Source organism: Thamnophis elegans, chromosome 1 (assembly GCF_009769535.1).
Source record: "Thamnophis elegans isolate rThaEle1 chromosome 1, rThaEle1.pri, whole genome shotgun sequence".
Classification (NCBI taxonomy): Eukaryota; Metazoa; Chordata; class Lepidosauria; order Squamata; family Colubridae; genus Thamnophis; species Thamnophis elegans.
This window is the reverse complement of record NC_045541.1, coordinates 82,890,844-82,910,720: the sequence shown is the minus strand read 5'-3', so window position 1 is coordinate 82,910,720 and position 19,877 is coordinate 82,890,844. Positions and strand designations below refer to the sequence as shown.

The 19,877-nt window shown below is 37.6% G+C and overlaps 1 protein-coding gene across 1 annotated transcript in view; it reads right to left on the bottom strand.

The window, feature by feature from the left end:
- Positions 1 to 5,246: 5,246 nt before the first annotated feature.
- USH1C (USH1 protein network component harmonin) overlaps positions 5,247 to 19,877 on the bottom strand; it is a 63,776-nt gene continuing 49,145 nt past the window's right edge. Inside the window, exons 16-21 of the mRNA XM_032209197.1 lie at positions 18,792 to 18,833; positions 18,148 to 18,201; positions 16,873 to 16,972; positions 15,533 to 15,642; positions 9,633 to 9,688; positions 5,247 to 7,219 (exon numbers count right to left, since the gene is read on the bottom strand). Of these exons, the coding sequence (XP_032065088.1) occupies positions 7,207 to 7,219; positions 9,633 to 9,688; positions 15,533 to 15,642; positions 16,873 to 16,972; positions 18,148 to 18,201; positions 18,792 to 18,833 (375 nt within the window). The 3' untranslated portion in view covers positions 5,247 to 7,206. The remainder of the gene's footprint in view (positions 7,220 to 9,632; positions 9,689 to 15,532; positions 15,643 to 16,872; positions 16,973 to 18,147; positions 18,202 to 18,791; positions 18,834 to 19,877) is intronic.

Below are 19,877 nucleotides of genomic sequence, written 5' to 3'. Positions count from 1 at the left end.
CACCACATTTTCTACTGTAGGAAAATGGGAGGGAGGATTATAATGGGTATGGGTGCTATGTAGCCATAACAACATTCTTTCTCAGAAAGTCAAGGTCAACTGGCCCTGCAGCTGTGATGTGGTGATTGGGAGGCATCTCCTGGTTTGGACGGTGTCTGATTGGACCATGTGATGGATATGTGGGTACTGGGCAGAGACTTGAACTTTCTTTTGGGTGGGGAAAGCCTGGAAACTTTCAGATTCAGGTTTTCCCAGATGTGCCAATATGACATCTCTAATAAAATGGAGCTTCAAAGAAATGCAAGCCTTGGAGTTTTCTTTCGTTAGGGGTATTACTTGGAACCCTGTTATTAACCAGAATCTGACAAACAGTCTGATAGTTTTGCCCTTTTATTATATCAGTTACATAACTGACTTTCTTAGCACCAATCCCAAGGAAGGAAAAACATTAGGAATAATAAAATAAGTATAAAAACTCAACACATTTCAAGTTCTTATGTATTAAAATTATTTTTCCACCCAAAATCATGTCAGTTTAATTGTCAGATCTGTCTCACATTAAAAAAAAAAAACTTTGAACAGTACTTGGTGCTCTCTGACATGAAAAAAAAATTCTTTCTCTCTTCAGTTTCCTCTTAAGCAATGAGTAAACAAAAATATATGGAAGCTGAGAGAGAATGAGTTCAGTGACCTGCATCTTGACTGGAAAAGTAAAAAAAAAAGTCTGAAATCCAAACATTGTTTAGCACATCTCCTCTTCCTGTGATACGTTTGCATAACTACTGGAGAAGAATTAAGATTACTTCAGGAAATAGTTTGTGCATTGGGAAAATGGCTCCAAGCATAGAAACATTGTGTTTAGAACAGCAGTGGTGTATTGTTTGCAACAATTTTCACAACCTTGTTATTTTTCTTAATCATATTTCTCAGTCACACAATGTGTCAGACCTGGAAGACATTTTTTACATTGGGCTTGAGGCCTGCCACATTTTCTACTGTGGGAAAATGGGAGGGGGGATCATATGGAGTATGGGAGATACATAGTCAAAATAACATTCTTTCCTCAGAGAGTCAAGGATGCCTTGTTCGGCAGCTGCAATAAGATGACTAGGAGCCATCTCCAATTTTGGACTGGATAATGTGATGGACATGTGGGTGCTGGACAGGGACTTGAACTTTCTTTTGAGTGGGGAAAACCTGGAAACTTTCAGATTAGGGTTTTCCCAGATGTGCCAATATGACATCTCTAATAAAATGGAGCTTTGAGGAAACTTAAGCCTAGGATTCTTCTTTTGTTAGGGGTGTTACTTGGAACCCTGATACAATGAGAAGTTTTTTTGCTTGTTGAAAAGCAGCATCAAGAGGCATTCTCCTTCCATTCACGATTCTTTGGATGCAAGTTTAGGAGTTTGTTTGGTCTGGCACTAGGAGAGAAGGGGTAATCTGTTTTAATTCTATTACTTTTATTGATTGTTCTGAGAGCCTTCTCAGCCTTCTCAGTAGCAGCTCCGATGCTTTGGAACGATCTCCCCGTGGAGATTCGTACCCTCACTACCGTCCAGACCTTCCGCACAGCCCTTAAGATCTGGCTATCCCGTCAGGCCTGGGGATAAGACCCTAATCTCGCCCCACCCGAATGCTGAATGAATGTTGTGTTTTATTGTTTTATTTTATTATATTTCACATTTTCTTTTTGTGTCTTGTATTGCACTCCCTTCCCACAAATTGTAAGCCGCCCTGAGTCCCCTCATGGAAAAGGGCGGCCTATAAAATAAATAAAAATAATAAATAATAAAATAATAATCTAGGATCATTAAGGTAGACAGCCATCTAAGAATTACATAAATGAATAAATAATACTGCTGACATTTTAAAGTGATTAAGAATATCACTTTTCTATTGTATGACAGTATGATTTCATTGGAATAATTATAATTTATAAAATAGGTGAACATTATTTTTCTGTAGTGCAATCTAGCTGTCTAAATAATAGAGGAAAACAAGAATTTCTAGGATTGCTTATTCTTACATATAACTGTGGCATTTTACACACAGTGTTGCAATCAACATCTCAGGGTCATTTCAATAAATTTATCTACATCTGGGAAAATATGGCGAGAACTTAAAAACTCAGTCTCAAACGTGTGAAGACATTTACAATTTCTACATTTCTGCCTAAATCCTAATAAGTTAGACTTTTGTCTATAGAATTCATGCCAAAATAAGTTGCTTAGCATTACAGTGGCATATAATTCCTAACTGTGTTCTGCAATTCCCATTTCCTTTCAGAGTTTAGTGAGGACATGTTGGAAAATGTGTAATGCTTCTAGCATAGCCAAGAAATTCCTAAGAGACAATGACTGCCTTTTAATTATTGTGAGAAAGTTTTTCTCTAGATTATTGTCTCAAATACAAATGTCAAGGCTTTTTAAAAATAAATAAATAAAAGGTTAAATTAAATAAACTATCCTGAGAAACTTGAAACATTGCTTCAAAGGAAATAAGCCTATAGACCAATAACAAACTCTTTCCCTAAGAGTGGTACTGTTTTGGCTACATCGCTTTATGCAGCCAGAACTGTACCATTAATTCAGAGGAAGAGAGAGAATTAGTTAATAACATATAAGGAATTCAACTTTTATAGAAAAGAATCAATCCCAAAAATTTCAGAAAAAAATCTGGGAAAAAGAACTGAGAAATGAAACAATTAATGCGAAGTAGTAGTCATGGAATCTCTATAAACCGTACTTCTGAGATTAGTAGGTGCAAATGCTGAACTGGAATATTCTGAAAAAGGGTGGAGCTTGATTGCACATGACTATTTGAAGTTGCAATAACTTGTGCACATTTTATAATACATATAATATGTACAGCACAATGGTTGTACAACACATTGACCCAAAAAGCTGTTTTCCAATCCAGATTTGGGGTTTATTGTGCCACGTACACGTGAAGTCTGCGTTATTAGTTTGCACGAGCCAATTTAAGCTTTATTACACATTCCAGTTTCCATTAATCCACTGGCAGATGCTCTGGATTTGGATTATCAATAAGACCACTATGTTAGCTAAGAAGAGCACATGTCCAAGGGCTATTTGTTAGCTACATTATGTGAACAACCTATGTAAATGCTTGTAATGCTATGAATAAAATGTTATGTGTTTGCTTTTAGAATGTCCATACTATTAAGAAAAGTTTCATTTGTTAGTTTACTATGAGTCCAATTGTTTTGTCAGTTTTCTATTTCTCTGCTCTCTAAGGTCCTGTATCACACCTAACTGCATTTTTCTATGGAGAGTCTCAGTCATCCAGGCCATGGTTGTCCCAAAGGTGCTCTTTTCAAGAGGCAATTGGACTTTCTGGATTTCTTTGAAAACATTTTGCTTCTCACCCAAGAAGCTGCTTCAGCTCTGGGAAGCTGAAGAAGCTTCTTGCATAAGAAGGGAAACATCTTCAAAGGAAAACCAGAAAGTCCATGAAAAAAGCACCTTTGGGTATAATGTTTCTCTCTTTTTCTGCTCCTCCTCCACTCAGTGGTCCTTTGCATGTGGAAATCTTTATATTATTACTTCTATCTATTATCTGTTGCAGTATGGAAAAGTTGAGCTCAGAAACAATGTAGAAATTAAGATACCTAATCATTTTTTTCAAGGCAGCCTAGTCTGTTGGACTAATATTCTATCTATTATAGTTTGGTAAAAAATATAGGGCAGAGGTCTTCAGTTGAATCATCTGAAATACCAAGAACTGAATCTGGAAATGTCTATTTCTGGATGCTTTTCCATGACTGATCCACTACTAGGAATTCTATAAGGTTGCAAGTTCAGACAGAAGTTCCTGACAATCATGAAGTGCAGGCAAAATATTGGGAAATAGAGGCTGAGTTGCCATTCTACTTACCCTAAATGTCCTAGTTTAGTGCAATGGAGAATGTTCATCCTACTAAAGGGTAGACCTCAGCAGTCTCCACAGGAGAGGCTCTGAAAGGTTTTTTGTCACGATAGAAGCCTACTCCTTTTGTACATATAGTAACACTACACCCCTCACGTTGCAGATTTTGAGGCCACCCTGTGGATGCTCATGTTTTCAACTGCTAGTCAGTTGGGTTTTTTATATGGAAAGGTGAGAGGAGTAGATATCATGTCCTTCACTTCAAATATCAGATTACCCAAAATCAATTTCAACATTTCTAAATATTGCTACTGTAAAATACCAAACAAACAAACAAATAAATAAATATGTCTTTCTTAATTGTTCCTTCAAAGGTTTTTGACTGTTGGATATATCAGTAATGTGAATGGTCTTTCACTAATAACTATCAGAGTGGTAATAAAATTCAGAATAATTCATATATTTTGCAATACATATTTTATGTCAAAACTTTGCCTTAAAATCTAGTTTAAGAATTTTTTGTCCATATTTAGGTATCTAAGATGGTTTAGGGTACATAGTCTGCTTTAGGGTACCTAGTCATTTAACAATTAGATTCAAGATAGAGTACAAAAGCATAATCTTTACAAAATCTGTATTGCCAGTTTTGTAACTGCTTATTCATAAATATTTTAAATACAAGTAAATTAGAAAAGGATACTAAAGGCAACATACTATTTATAATAAAATTGAAATGAAACTGCAAATTTGATTTGATTTGATTTATTGCATTTCTATGCCGCCCTATTCCCAGAGGGACTCAGGGCGGCTCACAAACCAAAGTAAGGGGGGGGAGATACAAACAGGACAAAAACAATGGACAAACAACTACAACAATTTAAAAACAATCAACAACCACACAATTCGACCGGGGACGGGGAACTCGTCAGCCCCAGGCCTGTCAGAACAGCCAGGTTTTAAGGGCTTTGCGGAAAGCCTGAAGGGTGGTGAATCTCCACGGGGAGCTCATTCCAGAGGGCCAGAGCAGCCACAGAGAAGGCCCTCCTCCGGGTGGTAGCCAAGCGGCATTGGCCGGTAGATGGAATTCGGAGGAGACCTAGTCTGTGGGATCTAATAGGTCTGTAATTGGCAGCAGGTGGTCTCTCAAGTACCCAGGTCCAATACCATGAAGGGCTTTATAAGTGACGACTAGCACCTTGAAGCGTATCCGAAGACCAATAGGCAGCCAGTGCAGCTCACGGAGGATAGGTGTGACGTGGGTGTACCGGGGTGCACCCACAATTGCTTGCGCGGCTGCATTCTGGACAAGCTGAAGTCTCCGAATGCTCTTCAAGGGCTGCCCCATGTAGAGCGCATTGCAGTAGTCCAGTCTTGAGGTCACAAATACAAAAATTATATTCAGAATAAATTTGTATGATTCTTTTAATGAACATTTGTTTTGATTCCAGGGCTTTGATTTCAAAATGCCTCTCTATTACATAATTTCATGAATATAAACTTTGATACATGTAGTTCACATTAAAATTAAATATTTATACTCTGTGGTATCTGAAAATTATAAATAATCATCTACAATTAAATACACACATTTTAAAATGGAAATTATTATTTTTTGGCTCAGTGTTATATGAAAAACTACTATGCAAGTAATCCATAATATCACAAACCGATCTATAGAAACAGAAATTTGTTTCCATGTGTGGCAATTATTTGATTTAACCAGAGCAATGGTTTTTGCCGCAAAGTGTAAATATGCCAAAATGGCGATACATGTATAGTGCCATCATCAAGCAAATGCTTCTTTAAGTATTAAAGTAGTTCAGTGACTTGATGACCCAGCATAAAATATGGCAAATACTTGATGGTAGTACTTTATACCACAACCTCTGCAGATGCCCTTGTATGAACCAATAGAATTTCACTAGTATAATTTATCTGACACATGAATTGTATAATTCATTTTACCAGAACTTGGATTGCGAAGTTAGCTGAATTTAGGAGCAGTGTATTATTTAATCACTTTAAAATTCCCTTTCCAGCAATGAACAGCTTTAACAGATTTCCAGCTCTGATCCAAAGGAAATCTGCTGAAAACTATATACAAATGTAATTTAGGAATTATAATTAGCTTCTTTTGTTGACTGACTTAAAACAAGCATAATTTTAAAATAAAAAAAATTCTGCTAGCGGAATTGCTGGAGTGAAATATAGCCTACCACTCTGTTCAACTTGTATTTTCTAATTTTCTAACTGAGAACTGTAGCTAATCTTCCTGCAATTTTTGTTCCTATTCAACTAGAGACCGATATTTTCCTACTCCATGCCATTTTTATTATTCCTCTCCTTTTATTCATACCATTTTTTCATCATTCATCATCCATGGCAACTTCAATCTTTCATGAATGGAACAAACATGTTCAGAACAGTGCCAAGTTTATTATTTCTGATAAATAGGTGTTGGGATAAAGGTTGAATAGGAATCTGTGGGTTTTGCTGCTACAGGATTCTTGGTTGATCTAATTAATTGAAATGTCATCAAATAATTACTAAGATAGCAGTAGTTAATGTTAATTTCTTTACAGAGATGAGTTATTTTTTTAAAAAAATATTAAAATTAGAAAATGGAATTAGAATTTGCATAGGAAAAAAAATCCCACTACATTTCTTGGTAATTTTGCAATAGTATATTTTAAGTCCTAGGAGAGAATATGTCCTATGCAGAGAATATAGATTGGACAGATTTTTTTTATTAATTGCAAAAGATTTTTTCCCCCATAAAATCTGCAGAAAGGTAGTTTATAACTGACAAAAAAATTCCCAAAACAATATAGAACTGATTTCAGCCATATCTTTCTTTTTTTCATTCTCTTACCCCCCCCCCCCCCCACTCATTTCTATACTTTCTGGAAAATGTCCCATTGATTTCACTTTATTTCTGTTCAGTTATATATGGGACTATGAATATATTACTTACGGAAAAAATGACTCTCTCCATTGTAATGATGACAGTTACTATAAGATTTTGTATGAATTGCACTTCATTTTAAAATTAGCATTTGTTTTTTTTATCATGTACAGTGAATTTTTGCCTATATGCTGTTACTATATAACTGGGCAACAGTAATAACTTATGGGAGGAAATGACATGATATATTGTTGTAAAAGCATATTGGCCTGAGCCACTTGAATTATCTTGTGTTGTTCTTGTTTGCTGTTCTTCTTTTGTACTTTTTTGTACCAAGATTTGTAGCTTGGTAAGAATGATGATTCATTGGTAGCTTTCTTCAAAAGATGTATTGGGTATCTCTCATTTTGTTAAAAAAATGTCCTGAAATAAAGTACAAAAATGCAGTTAATGCCCACTTGGTCAAGCAATGATAACATAAAAAGCAAATGGTGAGCCAAAGTTTAAAAAAACACCTCCTTTACTTTCACTTATTCCTTACTTTTCACAAGAAACTGAAAAAAATGTCACCACTAAGAAGATTTATTAAGGATGAGTGAGAGTTAGCAAAGATGAGAATGTGGGAATAAGAATGTTTTTGGTGGTAAAAGAAAAATACACAGTTCTTCTTAAGTTGAGCGACATGAGCTATCTCTTCAACCAAGATAAAGATAGAAAATTACTCCCAAAGTACTGTACAGCACAAAAAAAGAGTGATTTATTTGTACTTTCTTTTTGCCAACAAATGGATACTGAACTTCCTAGCTTTCTTAGTTCACAGAATAACAGAGCTGGAAGGGACCTTGGTGGTCTTCTAGACTAACCCCCTAAACTAGTTCATAAGCAACTGGACCTGGAACTACCATGTGTATGGATTTCTTCTTCTTCTTAGGTATCATAAATGCTTTGTGTGTTTCTATGCATATTTACAAAGAAGGAAATATCACATATTAAATTTCGGTGACTCTCTTTCTTGTATAATTTTCTGTTGCTTTAAGATTGGTGGATCTAACATTTCCTTGGGAATCAATTCCCTACAAATGCATTTATGTGTACTTCGAAGTAGACTAGAATAGGATTGAGCTGCTGGAAAATTATATCAAATAGAATGTATGAAAGAATATTTAGATAACTCGTTGCAATATAACACAAGAAAAAGAAAATTAAAGAAAACATCCACTGTGAACAATATTCAAAGCCCACTATGACCAGTAAGATTTGGTTTTGACAGTCCAGTTCCAAGGTATTTAAATAATAGACTGGCTTTCATGGAAGTTGAAAAGCAAGTAAACTATAAACTCTGCAGATATTGGTACATTCTGAAAACAGGAAAGCTTAAGAACAGCTTTTTTCTAGACTTTTCTAGAAAAATCTAGTACATGGCCAACAGCACAACACATTTGTGGATGTGTGATGGAAATGCATCCAATTCTGGGAACTAGTTGTTTGGGTGAGGGGACAGACACATTAAACAATAACCTAGATGGAAAAGATAGCTTACAAGAAGTAGAAAAATTCACATCAAACTTAAACAGCTAAAGAAAATGGCACTATTTATATTTTCTAAATATTTCATAATATAGGATTATTCTTAATACAGAATTATGGTTTTACAAATTAGGAAAATGTAATCAAATTTGTTTTTATAGGGATGTTATAACAGAAATAACATTTATTGGCATGCAAAATTTAAGCAGATATGTGTTTTGCAAAGAATTTGAAAAAGAGTTTAGCTCCATTCTCACCCATGGGAAAATGTTGCATTGTTTACAGAGGCAGGAAAAGCCATGCTCTGCACACAAATGCATGCCCTCCAAAGCCTTTCCATTTGTCTTGGGATTGATGGATTATTAAGGATCAGCAGCACCAAACACACAAAATGTGAAATATTAAATGAAGATATAAGCTTTTTTTTGCAGGTCTTTAGGCCTAAACTTACTTTCAGATTGCAGTGGCTTTTAAAAGAAGAAGCATTTAGGTTTGATTTTAAAAAATATGTAGCAGCATCCCTCTACCCCCACCCCTTTGTTACATAGTATGTTTGTGTGTGTATGTATGTATGTATATATCAGGGGTCGGTTTCTCGCCCCGTTCCAACCAGTTCCTCGTGCACGCGCACAGTGCACGCATGCGTACTAGCGTCTGTGCGATGCTCCAGCTGCTCCTGGAGGAAAGCGCAGGTGCTGTATGCGTCCTGCGCATGCGTGGAACCGCAGAACTTGTCAAAACCGGGTAAGGAGCGCGGGCGGGTGGATGGGGCCTTCGCCGTTCCCGGAAGTTACTTATTTCCGGGTTCGCCGACCAACCGGTTCGCGGGGACCGCCGCGAACCAGTTGAAACCCACCCCTGGTATGTATGTATGTATGTATGTCTGTATGTATGTATGTATGTATGTGTATCTTCTACTTCTATTGATACTGAGAATCAATATTTGAGATGAGTTTGGGCTTCAGTACATATAAATAAACTACAGAGATCTACTGTTAAAGTACAGATGGATAATTGCCCTTTAAGTTAAAGGTTTCTCTATTTGCTATCTTGATAGTTATTTTTTTCCTACAGTATTCCATTACTAGCTGGTCTTGTATACTTTTAATGATACCTTTTCCTCTCAACCTGTTTGTTCAGATGTCTCTATCTTTCAAATGGATTAGTAGCTAATTTTCCTTCGTTGAAATATATCCAGTTTGATTACATTTTGCTTAACAGGTTAACAACTAGAGGTGCACTTAAGAACTTCAACTGAAATTGAATAAAAGGATAATCTAGTTTATGTCTGTGAATTCAGAAGTCTTACATTTCATCATCATAATCCTTGGGGGGGGACACTGCAATGACCAAGTCAATCCAATCCTGTGGAAGAAATGTTTAATTAATGTAATATGTAAATGATCAGGGAATGAAAAATTACATCTTCAGAGTATGGTTTCATTATATAACCTTTCATTAATCAGGTTGCTTGTTATGAAAACGTGGTATAGAAAACAATGAGCATACCCACTGCTTTTCCCCTTTTGGAATAAGCAATATTATGGAAAAATATGAATTTTTGTTGGTGAAATATAAATTCAACACAAAAATAGTTTGTTGTGAAAATGATTGCGGAAAAGGATTGCGGCTGAAAGGCGAAAGTGGAAGCAGTATGCTCCATCCCATAGTTGGGTAGACCAAGTTTCCTGATAGACCAGACTCACTGGAAAAAATCATTATGAGAAGTACAAAAAGATTAACTGTGCCAGATTAATTCAGTTATGAGGCAATAAAAATAAAAGGGAATTATATAGATAACTCTTCACACCATTCATTCATTCATTCATTCATTCATTCATTCATTCATTCATTCATTCATTCATTCATTCATATCCTGCCTTTGTTATTTTCACAAATAAGTCAAAACAGCAAACACATTCAACACATCTCCCTCCTCCTTATTTTCCCACAACAACCTGTGAGGTAAGTCGGGCAGAGAGAGAGTAACTGGCCCAAAGTAACTAACTGGCTTTCATGGCTAAAGTGGGATTTGAATTCATGGTCTCTTGACCCCCACTGTAGGGAGGAGGAACCGACCAGGTGGTTCCGCCCCAGGCGACTTATGGAACCGTTAAGGTTCCAGACGGAGCTTGGGGTTATTCCTGACACTTTCGCCCACAGTCCGGTAGAGACTCTGGTTGCTGCTTGGCACTCGGCAGCATCGGAGGCCCTCGACCAGATTGCGCCACTACGGCCCCTCCGAGGCGGCGGATCCCGGAGACCTCCTTGGTTCACCGAGGAACTCCGGGAGATGAAGCGCCGGAGGAGACGCCTAGAGCACCGTTGGAGGTCCGATAAGTCCGAATTGAGCCGAGCAATGGTAACCACCTGCACCAAGGAATACACCAGGGCACTTAGGGCAGCAAAAAGATCTCACATAGCCACCTTGGTTGCGTCCGCTGAGTCCCGCCCAGCCGCCCTGTTTAGGATAACCCGCTCCCTATTGAATAAAAGGGAAGCGGGGGAACCCTTGCAGGGCAGAGCTGAGGACTATGCCCAATTCTTAGCGGACAAAATTGCTCGGTTTCGGTCGGACTTGGACTCCACCCCCGCAGTTCCAGCCGAGGCACAGGAGGATCAAGTAGAACATCTCTGGGTTGAGTTTCAGGATGTTACCCCCGGGGATGTGGACAAGGCCATGAGGGCTGTAAGTGCCTCCACCTGTGTACTGGATCCGTGTCCCTCATGGCTGGTTACTAACAGCAGTGAGGTGACACGAGGCTGGATCCAGGCGGTTGTTACCGCCTCTCTTCGGGAGGGGAACTTCCCCGCCTCACTGAAAGCGGCGGTGGTGAGACCCCTCCTAAAGAAACCATCTCTGGATCCAGCTGTTCTTAATAACTATCGCCCAGTCTCCAACCTTCCCTTCCTTGGGAAGGTTGTCGAGAAGGTGGTGGCCTTCCAGCTCCAACGGTCCTTGGAGGAAGCAAACTATCTTGACCCCTTCCAGTCAGGCTTCAGACCCGGTTACAGCACTGAAACCGCTTTGGTCGCATTGACCGATGATCTCTGGAGAGCCAGAGATGGAGGACATTCCTCCATCCTGGTCCTCCTTGACCTCTCAGCGGCTTTCGATACCATCGACCATGGTATCCTTCTGCGACGACTGCGGGAGGTGGGAGTGGGAGGCACCGTGTTGCGGTGGTTCTCCTCCTACCTCTCGGACAGGTCGCAGTCGGTGTTAGTGGGGGGGCAGAGATTGTCCCCTAGGCCCCTAACATATGGGGTGCCTCAGGGCTCGGTCTTATCCCCCCTACTATTCAACATCTACATGAAACCGCTGGGAGAGATCATCCGCAGGCACGGGATCAGATACCATCAATATGCGGACGATACTCAACTGTATCTGTCCGCCCCGTGCCAACTCAATGAAGCGGCAGACGTGATGAACCGAGGCCTTAAAGCCGTTATGGACTGGATGAGGGTTAACAAGCTTGTACTCAACCCAGAAAAGACCGAGTGGCTGTTGTGCTTCCCTCCCAAAGATTCGATCAATATTCCATCACTCAGGCTGGGGGGTCAAATTCTATACCCCTCAGAGAGGGTTCGCAACTTGGGAGTCCTCCTGGACCCACAGCTGTCGTTTGACCACCACTTGACGGCTGTGACCAGGGGGGCATTCGCCCAGGTTCGCCTGGTGCGCCAGTTGCGACCCTACCTGAATCGGGAGGCTCTCACAACAGTCACCCGGGCCCTTGTGACCTCTAGGCTGGAATACTGCAATGTGCTCTACATGGGGCTGCCCTTGAAGAGCATCCGGCGACTTCAGCTAGTACAGAACGCGGCCGCACGAGTGATTGTGGGTGCACCTCGGTTCACCCACATAACACCTATCCTCCGCGAGCTGCGCTGGCTACCTGTCGATCTCCGGATGCGCTTCAAGGTGCTATTAGTCACCCATAAAGCCCTACATGGTAGTGGATCTGGATACTTGAGAGACCGCCTTCTGCCAATTACCTCCCTGCGACCAATAAGATCTCATAGATTAGGCCTCCTCCGTATTCCATCGGCCAGCCAGTGCCGGCTGGCAACTACAAGGAGGAGGGCCTTCTCAGTAGTAGCCCCGACCCTTTGGAACGAGCTCCCCGTGGAGATTCGTACCCTCTCCACCGTCCAGGCCTTCTGCATAGCCCTTAAGAACTGGCTAGCCCGTCAGGCCTGGGGACAAGGATAGCCGCCCCTCCCGAATGATGAATGTATGTTGCTTACTATTTTATAATATGTCTCTATGTCAATGTTTGTATTCCCCTCCCCTGATTTTATGTGAGCCGCCCTGAGTCCCCTCAGGGAAAAGGGCGGCCTACAAATATTAATAAAATCAAAATCAAAAAAAATTTCTAGCCTGGTGCTTTAACCATTAGACCAAACTGGCTCTCAAACTGGCTGTTTGACCACATCCACACATAGCTTCATACATTGCTTTTTCTTTTTTTGAAGTTCTCACCCCTTTCTTCTGAGGTTTCATCAGTTCCATCCAAATACAGCCTTCTTAATCTTCCCTCTTGATTCCCTCTTCCTGATCTACCAGTATGTGTTTTGCAATGCAATCATTATTCATTTCCTTTCGGTTGCCAAAGCAACTTAAAAGACTTTTTTATGCTTTTGTATCCAATCTACATTAATTAAAATACTAATTCTTGACCTTATTACTTGTTTTACTACAAATACTTCTTAAGGATCCCTATTTCCACTGGATTTAGTTGCCTCCCATTCTTTATGACTTTCAACTTTCATTTCTATATAGGAAATGTACAGAAGTATGATCTTACACACAAACATTTTTGCTTTTTTTTTGATAAGCATTCATTCTTCACAACAGGCCATAAACAAATAAACATTTCTATCTTCATCCTAACTGTAACTCTACACCCATCCCAGTACAAAGCACTTTCACAGGCAGATTTAACAAACTATTCCCCCAGTAGTCTTTGCATTCAACCTTGGTATTTTTCTTTTCCCTTTGTGTAGGAAAATAATAACAGCATTCTTCCAAACTTTAGCAGCTTTCATACACACATTAAACAAATATGTCTCCATAACCTGCTCTAATTTTTCTCTAAATGAATCATCTACATTATTTTCTAACATTAATCATCTCTTTTTATCCTTTTTTCCTGGACACTAACATTTATAACTTTCATTTTAATGCCTCTCTCTGATTACTCCTTGCTTACCAACTGCCTCATTTAGTAACCATTCAAATCTACACAGTGTAAAAAAAAGGTTTTGCAACCAATCATTACATTTACAAACATTCAGGCACTTTGCAATTAGTACACATTTATGACCACTGCAGTATCTCACACTCATATGATCATTCATATATGCCTGCTTCCCAACTAGCTTGTGACAAGCAGAGTTAAGCAGATGGACTTACATAAGTCACAATCATGTCATGTCTCCCTTATGACTTCAATGGCTCATTTAACAACTAAATGAGAGGTGAAGTTATAAGCCTGTCATGGTTATGTGATTTTCTGGTTAATCACCATGGCACTGTTGCTGGTCTCAACAGTGGTTGCTTAGCAAGGTCTACTTGCATCACCATAATTTCCACACAAATCTCTAACCTGCTCTTAACATTCCCTCCCTCACACAAAAATCTAAAATACTCTTTACATTCTCTCATCCCAATTTCATAGCTCTTATTTGCACTTCCATTCACCCCACGGGAGGCTCCTTATTTAGCTCACTTTGTTAATTGCAGTAAAATCTATTTCCTCCAATAAATAAGTAATTTCTCTCTACTTCATTTAATCTAAGTCAGAAGTGTCGTCACGTGACGTATCACAACTTTTCCCCCCTTCACTAAGCACGTGCTTGGCACGTGCTTGGACAGCATGTGATGCATCTGGCCTGCAGGCTGCGAGTTTGACAGCCCTGATCTTAGTTGCTTCTTGCTGTCTGGCTAATATCCTTCTTGCACTTATTCTCTAATACAGTTTTTTCTCAGCCTGTGTCCCTTTTGCTTTTTATTTCCATCAAGCATTCTTTTCATATTTCCAACTATGTTTAAAACAGCTTTCATGTCTTCTTTCCTGAAATCCCCTTTGCATTCTATTTTGGAGATTAATCATTTTGCAAGTAGGATTTATAACTTTTCTTCACTCCAGTTTCTTTCATTTCCTTCCATGCTCATTTCCCTTCAAGATCCACTTTCAATGCTACTAAAAAGGCCTTGTCCCACATTCAGAAGCTTTCATCTCTCTTGCATTGTTCACTAATCCCTTCAGTCTTTCATCATAAGCATCCCACCAAGTCAGAAGAGCATGCAATGTACTGACACACATTCAGGAATACTAAAATAATGGATTATATGCCTGAAGCATTTTGCTTAAACAGAAGCAATTTAGAATCTCTCTCTCTCCTTTGCCAAGAACAATTTCTATTCCATGCAGAGTCTTATTTGAGAAATAATATATGAATATATGTAAAAGATGAGCCACATGGCTATCATTGGGAATTTTTTCTGACGCATAGATGGGAGGGAAATAATGCTGAATTATTCAGCATATATTATAGCTTTAATCAGTTCTTAACTGGCCATGTGAACTTTTTCTTCTTCATTGAAAAAAGGAATTTGACTATTTGGCACATATTTTTTGCACACCATCAGTTATTTCATTATTTATCCAATCTTTCTTGCAATTTGGTTACAATATTTTTTATTTTGAAAAATAATTAAAATAACCATTTTTTATTAAAATGCAATGACTGCTAATAATATCCATGCTTACTTAGCAAAGTCGTGTTTCATATTTCATTGTTTCATTACAGGCTTTTAAGATGATAATAAAAAAGGTTTGCCCAGAGAGTGCTGCTCATCTTTGGTTCTTAGTCAAGGGAGACAGCAAAGATGCTTCTGTGGTCATGCGACCAGCATGACTACATGCCAAAGTACACAGAATGCTATTACCTGGTACCTATTTATCTACTTGCAGTTGATTGTTTTCAAACTGTTTGTTTGTCAAGAGTTGGATTGTCCCCATGTTTGTTACTATTCCTGTACATATACCATTCCTGGAGCTATCCTGTGTAATAGCTATAAGAGTTATTAATTTTTAACATACTTTTATCAGTAGGCTAGAAATTATTTATTGCCACTTTCTAGGAAAAATGGCTATCTGATATGTAATTTTGAGATGAGACTCATCTCTTCCAACTTACCCCTCCCACAATCCATGCTTTTGCAAGAGCTGCCCGAGCTTCATCCAGCTTAGCATCCAATAAAATCTTGCCATTTACAGCCATTATTTCATCTCCTTTCACAATACCTCCTGATTAAGCAAATAAAGGGCAAAGGAACAAGCAAATCTGTATTATCTTTCTTTAACTGAAATTGAAAATGAGAATCCGAATGGCAAGATCTGGATCATATCATGCAAGATTTTTATATACTGTATATATATATATATATATATATATATATATATATATATATATATATATATATATATATATATATATATATATATATATATATATATATATTACATTCAAACGTTCCTCCAAATAACATTATATTTATCATTCCTGAGAGGTAGGGTAGGATGAGAGATTGGCCCCTAATCTTCCAATGAACATCATGGCTGGTTAGGGATTTCAACCTCAATCTCTACCATCACTGTCTGATACTTTAATCACTAAAACACTTTTCAGAATGAATGTAATAATAAAAATAGAGATAACTAGTGTCTATGTGCAAAGTAACATTTATTACTTCTAACCCTCCTATGTATCTGTTTTGTTCTTCTTTGATTTTTTCTTCTTCCACAAAAAAGAAGATAAAATAGCTGTATAAGGCATTTTGTTTAGCTGCACAAAAAGTGCTTTTCTGTAAAGTCATTTTTTTTTCTATAAGAACCATCTAAAATTGAATTATAACAATGTTGAATTATGACATATGACACTGTCCTTATTTAATTATGCCATTTATCATATGTGGTTCTTATTTATCTTCATTCTGAGATAACAATGAACATTAAAACATATTAGTGTTTCAATCTCATTTATTTTACCAGACACCACAATAGCAATATTGTTAAAGGTATTTAGAGAACAGATGAAGGCAAGGGTAACTGGTGTTATGTTCTAAAATGACACATTTTATTTTGTAAAAACTTTTATATTGGTGCCTATCTCAAATACGTATATACATTATTGAGACATCTAAATTTTATTAAACATTTTGATATTTGAGCAGTTAGAATAATACATGACAGGAAGAATTAATCATTTCTCAATGCACCAACAAATTAGAACATGCAACTTTGTTTCCCACTGTAATTTTTCCCAAGCATTCAGAAAATTGGAGAGAACTGTCAATACTTTGTCTTAATTTAAGTGTAAATATTTTAGAAATAAATTTCCAATCTGAGGATATAATTTGAGGATATGTCAGTCTGAGGATATAATTTGAACTTCTGGAAAATGCCTACTTAAAGTTAACTTTATTTTACAAGGGTTCAGATGCCTTATATTCCAGTTTTTTCTAAGCAAATACCCACCATGCTTGTCTGCAGCACCACCCTCATAAATAGCAGACACCACTACTTTTCCAACTGGGGAATCAATGCCACCTTCTACTGCAAGGTCTAATGATCCTTCCTATTAAAGAGTTTGAAAAAAATGAATATACAGTATTTATGTTTCTTGAATTAAACATTATGTACTTTCATAGTTAATTTTCTGTTATGAACTTACAAAATGAGTTCCCCTTGCTCTAAACCAGATATGGAATTAAAGGTTTATAGGTAAAGGGAGAACTGATTTACCATAGTTCCACTGGTAGATAGACCAGTGGGCATAATCTATATGTATTACTTTTCTATAAAAATGATATCAGGTTTTACAATAAAAGTTATAATAAAAAACACTAGAAAGGATAACTGAAAATAACACAGCAGTGTTAACCAAAGAAAATATTTAAAACCTTATTAAGTCAGAAGGAACAAGCACAGTAACACAAATGTGATTAAAAGCCTCAGAGGGGGGAAAAAGTATCTTAGCTAATTGTCCAAAAGCTAAAGAATGGTTGACCATTCTTCTGCCATCTGAGAAAGATACTCTACGAACAATGCATCATCACTGAAAAGGCTTTATTGCACACTGTATCTATCCATTTTTCAAAAGGCAGAAGTATTGGTAAGTGAATATGTAAAGGATTTTCTACGATCAGACAGGTTCACTTAGAACAGGGTTGTCAAACTCCCAGCCCATGGACCAGATGCGTCATGCTCTGGCCATGCCCATGCCGAGTTTAATGAAAGGAAAAAAAGTCCTGATATGTTCCGTGATGACGCCGTGACGCTGGGAGTTTGACACCCCAGATTTAGAAGGTTCTCCCAGTGTTCTCAACCTCAGTGAAGTGTCAATGAATGAGTATTAAATTGTGGAATTACAGACATGTATTCATGTGTTCATCTGTCACCCACATACTGCATGTATGGGCACTTTATCTGTGCTTGCTCACTCACCTCATAGATTTTGTTTGCTTTTTTTTCCCAACAGCATAATATTTCATGCTAACAAGCTGGTCTATGGCTGTAAAAAAGATTTGATTTGACTCAAAGCCAATGAATGAAGAAACAACTAAGCTGCAAAATGAAGCTGCCCTTCATAATGCAAGAGTAAATGTATCATAGCTGCAGCTGAGATCAGAGCTTAATTTTCAGTGTTTATGTTTTCAGTGGGAAGACTCATCTCTGAATTTTGTGAAATGGAATTCCTCTACTGAATGTAGTAATTACAGTACAATGTCTTTCTTCCATCATAAACAATACCTTTTTTATATGAAGGAGTCGTACATCTTTTCCCATAATCTGTTCTGGTGAAAACTAAACAAAATTAAACAAATGTCAGTAAGCAATCTCTAGTACAGAAAGGGAAATACATAGATCCTGCCTTGTACTGATATCATTCATTAGTCCATGTATCTCAGTATTGATATCAAGGGTTTGTCCATCCCACTTGAACCAAAATTACTGAATCAAAGTCACCTTCTTATGAGGAAATATTACAATTTGGTGGCATTTTTACCTCAGAAGATGAATAAAGGGGAATCTTACAGAATAGTATAAAAACATGGATGATGTGGGAAATGTGTTAAATGTGAGGAGAAATGCTAAAAGGAAATGAAGCAAAGGGAATAAGTTTTAATAACAATTGCTAGACAGCAATGCTGAAAAAGTATACATTTTGTATCCTATTTGATAACTTCCTGGGTACATTTAGATAGCCACTATGTCACCCAGCTGGATCAGCAGGTTTTTCCAGCTGGATTGGCAGGATTTTCATCTAACCAAGCACGGCTTTTCTTGGGTAGATACCACATATTGGATGTGGGATGTTCAGCATGCACTGCATGGGAGTTACCACTAAGCTATAGACCCTTCCCCCTTTGTCACTTACAATTTACACTTCTTACCATGGTGTAGGGATCAAAGTCCTCCACATATTTCTGGAAACCCTGAAAATAAGGTTGGCAATCAAATACATGCATAGTAGGTTCTAAATAAAAATAGTGATTAAATGAAAGAAGTAAGAAAGAAAAGACAGAAAGAAAGAGATAAACTGTATGTTATTTCTGACATTAAATCATGCAAGCTTTTAAAGTTAGATCTACCTTTTAGAACACAAGAATTAGACAATTTAATCTGAAGGTTTCCTGAATTTGGCCTTCACATTTAGATTGACCATTTATTTTAATCCATCCAATGTGAAGGTCATGGGCTAGATAAATGTTGATTAAGACCTTTGTACTCCTCTGGCATAATTAGAGTAGAACATATGGGAATTAAAAGCAGGATATTGGACTGCTGACTGTCATGAGAAATGCAAAGTAGAAAGCATTTGTAAAGCATATTTATTTAACTTATCAACAATCTTCTGTAGCAAACAAACATTTTAATGTGAAACATAAAACATCCTGTTTCACAGCTCAGCTGCTTTGCTCCACTGAACTTCCTAGGCAAAGAATTAAACTATGTTATGACATAACTGTGGCTGGAATCCTTGTGCTAAAATTTTAGGCCACTCCTATATTTAAAAGACTGCAATTACAGATACCATAACCAAGCTTCCCATTTACAATAAAATCAGTGGGGCACAAGATAGATAGATAGATAGATAGATAGATAGATAGATAGATAGATAGATAGATAGATAGATAGATAGATAGATAGATAGACAGACAGACAGACAGACAGACAGACAGACAGACAGATGATAGATAGATAGATTGATTGATTTACTGTCATTTCTTACTGTGAGCACACTGCCTGTTCTCAAAAGTGTACACACACTTAACACACACATATACACATGCTATATACATACATATAAATACATACATATACGAAAACAAATACATATAAATATACCTACATCCACACATATACATACATATATACATACATACATACATACATACATACATACATACATACATATCACTTGAATACATATAAGAAAGAGGAAGCTTGATACTTTATAGAACAAAACTGTGACTGAA